Source organism: Peromyscus californicus, unplaced genomic scaffold, assembly GCF_007827085.1.
Source record: "Peromyscus californicus insignis strain IS unplaced genomic scaffold, ASM782708v3 Scaffold_4__1_contigs__length_199733344, whole genome shotgun sequence".
In the NCBI taxonomy this organism is placed as follows: Eukaryota; Metazoa; Chordata; class Mammalia; order Rodentia; family Cricetidae; genus Peromyscus; species Peromyscus californicus.
In genome coordinates, this window is record NW_026294562.1 from 152,241,924 (window position 1) to 152,254,276 (window position 12,353).

The 12,353-nt window shown below is 44.2% G+C and overlaps 1 protein-coding gene across 6 annotated transcripts in view; it reads right to left on the minus strand.

Moving 5' to 3' along the window:
• The window catches only part of Prmt3 (protein arginine methyltransferase 3), an 80,073-nt gene that overhangs the window by 20,896 nt on the left and 46,824 nt on the right, over nucleotides 1-12,353 (minus strand). For all 6 annotated transcript variants that reach the window (XM_052762561.1, XM_052762562.1, XM_052762566.1 and 3 more), the window contains 2 exons: nucleotides 11,790-11,977; nucleotides 9,751-9,837 (listed from right to left, as the gene is read on the minus strand). In XM_052762561.1, coding sequence (XP_052618521.1) covers nucleotides 9,751-9,837; nucleotides 11,790-11,977 — 275 coding nt within the window. The remainder of the gene's footprint in view (nucleotides 1-9,750; nucleotides 9,838-11,789; nucleotides 11,978-12,353) is intronic.

The following is a 12,353-nucleotide window of genomic DNA, read 5'->3' on the forward strand; positions in this document are numbered from 1 at the left end:
TGTGCCCTAACCCTAGCTTTCTCCAGCATTTTCCTGAATGTATCTCAATTTGTTATTCATCCTTCTGCATTTTAGTTCCTGAGAATAACTGCTGTTAATGGTACCATGAACTGAGAGCCACAACAAATCCTCTCTCCTTGGGTGTCTGTCTGTCAGGGTTATTTCATCACAGCAATAGGAATGGTAGTGAGGACATGTCTCGTCCTTGTCCTTGCATCTCCAGCCCAGGTCACAGACTCTTTTAACACTATGAAGATCTGCTGCTAATCTGTACTCTATTGAGTTTCAGAATGTTTGCTTCTTTTTCACATTGGGTACCTTATTTTTCAAAATTTTTAAGTCCTTTCCTCCTGAACATATCAAGTCTAGTTGATTGGATGTCTATTTTGGACTAACTAATAGCTATGGCAGCTAGACCTGATCTGATCCCCTCCTGTTTCATCTGGTTCTTGGTCCATGTTGTCTTCTCTCAAAATCACTGATTGCCTTTGATTATGCCCTATACACTGAATTTTTTAAATTGCCAGTAGAAACAATTTCAGGCTTATAACAATAATCCTGTGGAAAGATTTTTGAATTTATTTCTGAAATGCCCCGGGAACTAGCAACCCAGAGTCATCGTATGACTCCTGGGTTCTGGATCTCCTGGGTCATGTAGTCATAGCAGTTCTCTGGTCTCTGCGCTGCCCTGTTCTGGATGTCAGTCATTCAGGATTCCCATTGCAAATCCTTAGGAAGACAAGCACGCTGTTCAATTTGCTAGGATGGGAGGCTCCCAAAGGGGCAACACGAAGCAGTGGCAGTGCCTGCAGGGCAGCCGCCGCCACACGTCTGTCTAACTTCCTTGTGTCTTCCTTCCCTCCCTCTCTCTGACAGGGTCCCACATACCCTAGGCTGGCCTCAGACTCACTATGCAGTTGAGGAGGACTTCTGATTCTTATGTCTCCACCTCCAAAGTGCTGGGAAAACAGGCTGGTTCATGCAGTCCCAGGGATGGAACCCTGGCCTCCTCACATGCTAGGCAGGCACTCTACCAACTGAGTCACATACCTAGCCCCCTTTTTGGATTTTCTTTTTGTGAGTCTTGGACAGATTAGTACATATACATATTCATGTGCCAAGCACAGTAGAACATGTGTGCATGTATTATAACAAAATAATGCCTAGGAGGGGTTTTAGTGGTGTTGCCTCCAAATGGGCCCTAAATGGGTCTAAAGCTGAACAAGGACCAAAGTGTCCCTGTTCCTTCGCTGTGAGAAGAAAAAGATGGACTGACTCACTTCTGTGAACATTATAAACGACACAGTGACTTTTCTAGTTTACGCAACAGAAATTTAGTTTTCAATTCTTGACTCATCTTTCCATGAAGACTGATGCTCCTCTCAATGCCCGATACATGAGAGGTCTGGAAACACTGGGTATGTTAGCCTTGTCCTATTTGAGGGCCAGTATTCATAGTGATTTCTGTCAAAAAGACCTAAACGGGCAAGATTTCCTCAGAGGTCATCACTCCAGGGAAACCCTTAGTCAACTCCCTTATCATGACAACCCAACAATGACCATAGGTGGCCTGGGACGCAGGGCAGGGGAGAGGCCTTTTGACAGCATTAAGACAGAACCTACTATTGCTTATTTAATAAATACTCTACTCTTACACTGTGCGTGAGGCTGTGACTACTCGGACACTGCTGAGTCCCAGCATGACACTGCCCCACCTAGACACCCCTGTCCCATCTAGTGTCCTAGTAGTCCAGCAAAGCTCATGAATCTCTGGTTCCACACAGGCTGTTTCAGAACAAATGATGTTATGATGCCCCTACAGTACAATTCTGTCTGGAGCTTCTGGAGTTAAGGGTTACCAGTTTTACGAGTCTGCAAATCTGAGGCTCCACCCACAGCCTGACTTTCAGAACTACCCCGATTCCATAGACAAGTCACTCTCAGCTCCAGAGCTACCTGTTTTGTAGACCTTCACATTCTCTCTGACGATGTATGAACAGCAATTTAAACACTGCGGGTCATTCTCAACATTCTAATCAAAGAACACATATCATGTTGGGTACTCAGTAGCTGCTGGAGTGTTGGGATCACAGATGACACCATTCTCCTGGCTCCTTCTGAAGACCACAAGCACGTGCAGTTTAGCAAGATGCTCTGACAGAGAAGCATATGAGGGGATAAGGAATGGAAAATGGTCACTAGCCAGGCTTGCTTGGGACAGTAGAATCATCTACACTGGCTGTTTCAGAACAAATGATGTTATGATGCCCCTACAGTACAATTCTGTCTGGAGCTTCTGAAGTTAAGGGTTACCAGTTTTTCGAGTCTGCAAATCTGAGGCTGGGGTAGTTCCTGCTCCTGGGAACACTGCTTCTTTGAATGTTCAGTTGGTCAACCTGTTGCATTATATTTGTACATGATGCTGCCTTAATAGACTTGCCAATAAGAAGCTTTCAGAATCCCCAAACCTTAGAAAACAGCATAGGTTAAAAACACACTTGTTAGCCAGCGGTGGTAGCCCATATCTTTCATCCCAGCACAGGAAGCAGAGTTTGAAACCAGCCTGGTCTACAAAATGAATTCCAGGACAGCTAGAGCTACACAGAGAAACCTAGTCTTGAAAAAGCAAAAAAACAAACAAAAAACAACACAACTGAACAAAACCACACTTTTTAACAGCAATTTTTATAAGCTTTGTCAAACAGTGTCAACATCATTTGAGAAACATTTTCAAAATGTCGTGACGCAAAATGGTTATTGGGACCAGAAGAGATGCAAGCCCTACTTGGCAGGCCACCCAAGAGCACTTACTCAGGCAAAGGGCACCTATCAGCAGCTGAGCATCGGATCCCTGCCTCAGTCTATTCTCTCTCCCTCCATTGTCTCAGTGCTGCAGTACTTCACGCTTCACCCGAGGATCCATCCGTCTCTGTGACTTTATGACTTCCGGTCCTGTGGATTTATGTCACCCTCTCTCATCCCCTCTACTGATTTCATCCTCTTGGTTTCATCTCTAGTTAGTTCCCATCTGTGTTCACTTTCCCATCATCTCCTTTCTAAAGCGCCCATGTCAATCATGGTCATTTCTTGGCTATACTGGGCTAGCCTACCTACCAGGCATCTGCACCCACTCTGGTCCATTTAGCTCTCTATCCGGCAAAGCTCTTTTCCAAGTGCCGCTCTCACCACATCACTGGGCTGACAGAGCATCTTACTCACTCCTCGTTGTGTTAAGAGGAAAGCACAAGGCAGCAGCAGATGATCAGGAAGGCTCTCCATCTCTGCAAACGCTACGGTTTACATGTTCTAGCCAAGCTAGACTTCTTTCCTAAAGATGAACATGTTACCTGTTCATACCAATGGGGCTGAGCAGAAGCTACTTATGTATATGCATATAGCATGCGCTGATCAAATGACCCACTCCCTGACTGGGAACTTCTCTCCCCTTCCCCTTCCACCCCTGGTGTTTAAAATGTTAATTTAGCCTAAAATTCGTATAATGAAACTTTCTCCTCTGTGTTCCCTTTGTTCTGAGGTGAACTTTACACTCACGAGACTCATGCATATTGCGGCCACGCATGCTTTCTTCATTGCTATGTTCTCATCGCATTGATTTACCCTGTTAATACCTGTCAATGTTAAATACCACATTAAAATACCCTAGTTGCTCTGTTAAGTGCTTGGATTCTCTGCAGTTTGGGGCAACAAGAAGGCTGGAATAAATATTCTCACACACTCATATGAACGCACTTCTGCTGTGACCTATGCAACTTCTGTGGCCGAGAAGGTTGCTGAGTTTATAGAAACAGACCTCTTTGGGATGGTGAGGTAGCTCAGAGGACAAAGGCACTTTTCGTCAAGCCTGATGACCTGACTCCAATCCCCAGAAACCTCATGGTGGAAGGAGAGTCAACTTCTACAGCTGTTCTCGGACCTCTTGTAAAACTAGAGATAAATATAATAAAAACAAATGACAAACCAAATAGCTGCCCCTGCCTTTGCTTTGCCGTCCCATGTTTCTCAGATGCTGCCAGGCACAGCTTAGTGAGACACTTGAGAACGCACCCTGCTACAGACTTTCAAACACAAATACTGTATAGAGCCTTCCAGTGCCCACTACCCAATACCAACAGTATCTGGCAAGTTACTTCTACCCTAACTCTTCTCTCTTTGTGCTTAACTATTCTGAAGCAAGTACCCCACAGCATGCCTCTCTAAACAGGCCTTATTAAGTAATGAGAGTGCTCTTACCACGGTCTACCAACTTCTCAGTCATTCTTTGGTGCTAGCTAATATCCATGGTGTAAAGTGGATATCTGAGTCTCCCAGTACTGACTGTGGACACAGAACTACCTGTCAGCTTACTACACATACCCCAATGCCTCCAGCTCTTAGCACAGGTCAGTTAGCACCTGGTGATGCTTGGGACACAGAGCAGCAGAGACGGGTCAGGCTCAGGTCTGGATGGCATGATCATCCTGACAGGGAGACCTAACACCAGCTACAGAGAAGTCAGTGAGAACCACTCTCCCCGACAACATAACCCTTCCTGAAGGCAGCCTATTACAACAGCTGCCAGCTGTCTCACTGAAATCTATGACGCAAGTTCAAGACAAATCTGACCATTTCTAAGCAGCACAGATGTGTTTTAATAATTAGTTTGTTTAGCTGATTAGCTTTGCAAGGTCAAAATTAGGTCAAACTGCACCAAGGAGTGCCAAGTGCTGATTTACTACCCAGGAATGAGTTTGGAATGAGCTGGTTACCACTATCAGATCTGTCAAAGAGCCCTAAAAGAAGATTTGAAGAACAGTTGCAAAGAAACAAGCTCCTTTCTTAAGCCATTAGAAAAATGTAAAGCTTGATTAAAAAATAAAACAAAATAAAGTACTATGACTAAGGAATCACTGAGGTTCGATTGTAAACATTCTAAAGTTTATTCTCATAGCAGTGCCATTTGCCTTAAAGACTGAATAGCTTGAAGGCCTGTCTTGACTCTGTACAAGGTCAAGACCTGTGCTCTCAAAATCGCTTCCGCTACTCATCAGGCACATCATGACGTGAGGCAAAACTAAACTGAGAGGCAACATGACTTTCAGCTCCTGCTTCATTTACTTTTAACTCTTCAAAACCCTACATAGGGAGGCCTAGATTTCTTAGGCAGACACTTTCTCTTTAGGCCTCAGGATACTGTCTAGCCACACAGACCAGTCAGCTTTCATGAAGATCACAGACAGGAGAGTCCAGGGCAGCATTTCCTCTAGGCAGCCTCCCTTACCTGCTGGGCCCAAGCCTCTGGGGCCACAAGCCTGTGAACCCCTCAGCGCTGCTATGAGAAGGCAAAGCACAAGCCATTTATAGTGGGAAGCAGTGGCTGATACCAGTAATGATAACCTTGAACTTTAACTCTGGCTCTTGGAGTAAGACACCAACCGTGTAAGGATGTTTTAGTTTGGCCATTTAATGAACACAAAGCATGTGTTAAAAGGGGCAACCTCTTCAGAAAATGAATTTATGTGGCATATTAGATACGTCTCAAATAAACTAATGGAAAAACTAGGAAGGAGCCTTGAATGCTATGCTATTTCCAAAGAGGGGCGTTTCTATATCACATAGACTCAGACCAACAGTGGCTTCTGGAGCTGAGTTCAAATGCTGGGTACAGTGAGATATGAGCCTGGGCCTGGGGCTCTGGGGAAATGGAGAGAAGCCCAAGGGCAGGGCTCTTGTTGTCACTGTCAGGTGCAGGGTGAAGTTGTGTGGGTGTGTCCCACAGTTCACTGTCACCGTAACAGTGTGTCACCGACAGGAGGCTTTCCATGTCCCACACGCTCTTCCAAGACAGACATTTGTTTTAGGTGCCTCGGAAGAGCCTATTTATGAGCAACAGTCTGGTTAACTAATGCAGTGAAAACCTTCTCCAGAACAGAAGGCTGCTGCGTGTGCTCACAAACTCCTGTAGTCCTGGTACTTGAGAAGATGACACAGGACAACTGTAAGCTCAAGGCCAGCTTGGGCTCTTCGTGAGAACTTGACTCAAGAAAAAGTGACTGAGTAAGCAAGAGCAGAGTAAGAAACAGGTAACTCAAATAGCATTAAGTGTTCGTGGAACAATTTGAAACCCACCACTTAGCTGCCTACCAACTCTTCAACAGTCCAGTACCTGATGAGGACTTCCTCTCGATCTGACCTCACTAGTGGAACGCACGCTCTGCACACACTGACTCTGCTTCCCTCTGAGGGTGCTTGTCAGGGCACTGTTCTCTTCCTGCAGCACACTATGAACCTGGCCTTATTTTGCTGAGCTCCCCAGGAAGCTGGACAGAGGCCAGCCTGATTCCATTCTCAAGACACTAGAGAGCAAGCACCATGGCACTCGGTCCTCTCCCCAACTACTGCCTCCAGAATGACCTTCTACAGGAATACTACGAACTTTAGTCTGAATTAGCCTATGATATAATGACTACCATGGCTTTTCTTTATGTGTATGTGTCTGTGTGTGGGGATGTACAGATGTGTGTGGGTACCAGAGGAGGGTGTTGAATCTCCTGGAACTGGAGTTACAGGTAGTTGTGAGCTGCCATTTAAGTGCTGGGAACAGAACTTGAGTCCTCTGTAAGAGCAGTAAGTAATCTTTTCTAATCAGTTGGTAATTATATGTAGTATGAAAATAAATTGGAAAACTCATAATTAGAAGAAGTTAAGCAAGAGAAACATAGTTAGGGTTGGCTCAGGGAGGCAGCAAATACAGACCTTAAAAATGATTGTAAATGTAGTTAAAGAGAGGGGAAAAAAAAACTTCTAAAACTGGTGCTTTAAAAAAATTTATTTTTTCCTTTTGGTCAGTGGCGGTGGCAGCACAGGCCTTTAATCCCAGTACTAGGGAGGCACAGACAGGTGGCTCTCTGAGTTCAAGGTCACCCTGATCTACAGCGTGAGTTCTTGAAAAACTCCCCGTCCCCCAAAAAGTTTTTTGTTTGTTTGTTTTTGAGACAGATCTCATGGCATAGGGAGGTTGGTCTCAGAGGCACACTCGACCATGCCCAGCGGAGATGACTTCCTCTCCTGGAGAGGGGTTCAGAAGCCGCTCTGTAAAGGTGCTTGGCACAGTAAGAAACCATACAGTTACAGAACAAAAGCAAAGACAAAGGAGAGATCCAGATGGGACTGAGGAGCTGCTCAGCAGGGAAGAGTACTTCCTGTGCAACTGAGACCTGAGGGGAAGGAAGCCCTAGCATCAAGAAGAGACCCGAACATGGCTGTGTGCCTTCTGCAGTAGAACTTCGGGGCAGAGGCAAGTGCCTCTCTCTTGGCTTCAGCCTAGCTTACAATTTGAGTTTCTGCTAATAGTGAGACACTTTGTCTTCAGGCAACAGGGAAGCAGGAGGCTGAGGAAGACACCCAATGTTCTTCTCTGGCATGCACATATACACCCATCATCCATAGAGAATAAAAAACAAACAACAACAATAACAAATGTAGAATTCACAATACGAAGCTATTTGTTTTAGTTTTAGAGTCAACAAACTCTAACAAATTAAAATTGCTTTGAAATGTCCATGCTGTGTGTACATGTGTGGGCAAGCAAGGGGGGTTGTACAGTTGTATAAAGAAAAAGTGTTTATGCATAGAAGGTTCTAACCACCTTGAGAGGCTCTACAGAAGCCTATCAGCCCGCAGCACACATGCTGTGGAAATTAAATCTTTGCAAAAGGTGTTCTTGTTATTTTGAAAACTTCCATTTTCTTTAGTTTTTTAATTAGGCCACAAATTTGGACTCTTATCAGGAGAAAAATGGCTATGCATATATTTAAACATGTTTAACTGCTTAGAAATTGTTCATCTTGTCACTATGTATTCTAGTTTCAGAATGAGAAAGGCATTTAGCTTTTTTGAAGCTTATTCTTTCCAGTACAAATCCACAGACTTTGTTCCCTCTACTTTCACACAACAAACTCCTCTCACTCCCCAGGCTGCCCCTCAGCACTGCACCTCCACCATCACTAGGTCTGCCCATCACTGGTACTGCCCGCCACCTGCTCTGCTTGTCGCCACGTCTGCCCGTCACTGGCTCTGCCCATCAGTGGCACTGCCCTTCACTAGCTCTGCCCAAAATAGCAGGGGAGCGGTTCTACTCAGACACCTATCCTCTGAAATATGTCTATGCTGGATTATTCTTCATGAACACAGAGGCTATCTATTCAGGAGCAGCCTCAGAGACCATATTTGCACAACCGCTCCAGACCAAAGAGAGGTGAAGCAGAGCCAAAGGGGTGAGCCAGGCTTCAGATGATGAAGCTTATTAGAAGCATTAGATGGAAGTATCCTACTCATGTCAGACTCCTGGTCAAGTAAGCATGGGAAGGAAGGGGTTTGCTGGAAATGCAGATGCTTCACCAAACATCAGTCCTCTCCAAGAGACAGAGTTTAAAAACTCAAAGATCTACTGTTCTTTTTTCTTTAAAAGACTTCCTTATTATTATATGTGTGCAGGTCAGGGAACAACTTGTGAAATCAATTCTCACATTCTCACCTTTCACTTTTATGTAAGACCTGAGGACTGAACCCTTTATCAGCTGAGCCATCTCTCTCTAGCCCAGAATTTACTTTGTATTTGCTGCAAAGGAGGGATGCATGGCCTACTTCCTCAGCTAAATCTAACTCTGTCTCTGTTTGGACTGCACGAGGATTCAAACATATCCATCCTCTTCTCCATCAACAGCTGCTAGACTACTGGCTCCCATGTCTATAATGGAACACATTTTACACTTATTTCAGGTGTGTAGTCTAGCTGATTGCACATCTGTACTGTCTTATTTGTTCAGGCTTCCTTGTGTTCTTTGGTGACTCGTACAATCCCACTAACAAGTCTTTTTAGGGGTCAGGGAAAATGTAGGGCATTTGGTACATGAGTAAAACATGACAAGAGTTTCTATTCCTCATCAGTACAATGCAACCTCCCAGACCAAGTCAACCTAAATGATTATGAAAACTGAGTGACAGAATGCTACCCAGTGCACATGTGCACTCTTCCTGTCATCAGGGGAAGATGTACTTTACTTTAAAATTATGTGAAAGAAAACTCTCACAAATGTTAACATTCAGTACTATATGGGAATATCTGCTTCTCAGCTAAAACTTACCACAATTCCCTGACAGCTTGGGCTTAATGTGGCCTGGATTCCTCTACGCAAGCATGTTGTCCATGCAGATAGAATTAGGCTACACAGTGAGACTCTGTCTCTGTAGGGAGACAGACCCACAAGTGTGTATTTGGATCTGTCTACCATTTCAAAGGCCGTATCTTTTCTCCTGTGCCAGAGTTGAGTCCTTAAACACATCTAAATTATGTGTGGGGACCTACAAGGAGGCACAGGATAAGAACTTTCGTTTTTGAAGATAAAGTTGAATGTTCTCCATTGAGTATGATAGATAATAACCAAAAAAGGAAAGAAAATAAAAACTAAGATTGCCCACTACAGTCAACTAACTGTCGGAGACAGGGTGTTATAGCTGCGGCCATCCTTCATCTTCTGAGGGCTGAGATTACCGGCACTCATCACCACGGCCAGCTGCAGGGACTTTCTGAAGTCTACTCATCTTAAATTAAGCAGATCTGTCCAGCGACAGCAAAGGCAAAGACAGACTGTCAATGGCAATAGCCGTTTTCATTTATCACAAGCCTGTTAATTAATTCATTACTCTGCCAATCAACTGTGAGATCTGTGGAAGTAGGAAAGGGTGGCTTACCGTGCACATGGTTGTCTTTGTGATTTTCAGGGTAAAATCTGAAGAAAACTCCAAGTCTGAGATAGATGTAGTGTGGCAATCTATATGCTTCCCATCAGAAAGGAGAAAGAAAAAGATCAGTAAACATGAATAACAAAGCCTAGCAAATACACAACAACTGCAAATCAGTGTTTCCTAACTTCTAATCACAAGCCATTCTGAGGATTCTTTCCAAACTAAGACATATTAACAGTTAGTTAATGTTTCTTTAAATCAAGTTGGTATCTTCTACTTTGACTTCCTGTAAGCAATAATATCTACAAAGTCACACACTGATCTGTCTGCTAGTCTTGCTGATACACTGAAGACTTCAAATTTAAAACCTAGTGTTCTTTTCTCCACCGAGATCATCTTGCACACCACCCATATCTGCTATGCTCCAGGTTATGAAATTAATCTTCTAGAGGAAAGGGCAAGCTGAAAACACATGCTGGTGAAGGGAAAGATTGTCAGGAAAATTCTTCTCTCAATGTATTTAAATATGCTTGTTAGGTAGTAGGAAAAGCCATAATAATTTAAACAGCAGAAATTAAGATTCATCTTGGAAAAAAACAGCCCATTCCTTTGTCTTCTGCCCTGGCTCAAGCTCTCCAGGTCACTTTGGGAAGGGTTGACAAGTAATAGAATTTATAACCACAGCCTGGGACATCACTCTCTTAACATTCAGGACTACATGGGACATGTAGTTGAAGACAATTGAAGAAAAGTTTTAAAGCAAGTTACAGTGTGAGGGTTTTTAGGTATAGGAAGAATGGGGGAACACAAACGATGCTGAACAGGCAAGTTTGATGTCACAGAGCATCTACTAAACACCCTGGAGATTCAGTCCTAAACCAGCTACATCAACTATTCACAGTAGTTTGAAGACCAGGCAAAAGGGCAGCAGGAGAGCACTCAGCACTCCCTCCCCTACGCTCCCCTAATCTACAACACGGCCAAGGTGGCAGTAACTGTTCCCCTCTGCTCTGACTCAAACAGCTCCACACACCTTCCTACCAGGGTACCAGGGCAGCAGAGCATGGAGCAGGCCCATAGTGGCCATCAGTGCACCAGGGCACCCAGCATCCCCACAGTTAATCAAGCTTGCTTGCCAATGAGTCTCTTTGTGCAGAGAATAGTTATATATTATAAAAGTCATTTACTGGAAGGAGACACTGCCCTAAACCCACAGCTGAAATCTTCACACGCTCCATTATCTACTTAGACAACCAATGTGCTAAGAAATTCAGTGTGACTCCTCACTGCCAAGCCATGGTGAACTCATGTAAAATCGACAGTCACAGCAAACCCATAGGTTAACATGGACAAAAATAAAACACAAAAGGACTTCTTAAGGACTTTTCCATACAGTCGCCCTGCAGTTTCAGGTAAGTTCATGGTAATTAATCTAACGAGGCTGGAAGAAATCTGAGTGAAAAGTTAAGCTGTGACGCATAAGATAGGAATAATGCTCTGTGGGAGCCAGTGTGATGCCAGGTGGTCCCGAGGCAGGTGCCAGCACTGCAGAAGCAGGCCTCTGCCTTCAGGCCAAACTACGTATAAGTGATTCAACCAGCTCCAGGACTTGGATCTGAAGGCTGATAAATGGAATAATGAGAAGTGATTCTAAGCAATGATGGCCCAGAAGCAAGTTTGATCCCATTTTAGACTAAACTAAAATCAGAGGAAGCCCACATGGAAAGTCAGTAAGCAGCCATATCCTTGGATTCAGGCAACTGTGGACTGAAAGTATTACCTTATTTTCACCCGTACTGAGCATGTGCAGGCATCGACCTTCTCCAATGCCCTAAACAAGATGGCCTACTACTTGCAGCACTCACTTGGCAGTAAGTATAAGTGAAGTAAGTGGTAATTTAAAGTGTAGGACAGGATGCGTGCAGGCCACATGCAGACAACTTCCTCATCGTGCCTAAGGGTTTTCTGCACATGTATGGATTGTGACATGTGCAAGGAGTCCTAGCATCAAGCCTCACAGACACAGAGGGAATGTACACACCTACCTTGATACCACAAGGGTCTGAAATAAGAGTCTGGTGATCTACAACTTCCACAACAGCCTCTGGAATAACCGCCCTCTTCATGCAGGACATGTTGAAGCCATAGACGTCATCCCAGAAGGCAATTCTATCAGCATGCTTGCTCACATCACTCACAGCCACTAGGCTGATGGTGCAAATGTCAGGGTAGACTGGAATAAAAAAAGAAATGCTCCTATATGTAGCATCTTCTCTTCACTTAGAGGAAGGTTTTAAATGGCTAAATATAAATATCAAACCTATCTGCACAGACCACTAGCAAGGAGAGATCGATGAAGACAGAGACGAGGAGACAACCAAGTTCCCCAAGTGCCTATAATCATGATGGTAAAATCAGCATCCCGCCGGGCAGTGCTGGCACACGCCTTTAATCCCAGCACTTGGGAGGCAGAGGCAGGCGGATCTCTGTGAGTTCGAGGCCAGCCTGGTCTACAGAGTGAGTTTCAGGAAAGGCTCAAAGCTACACAGAGAAACCTTGTCTCAAAAAAAATATATATTAATATTAAAACTTAAAATATGACAACTTGA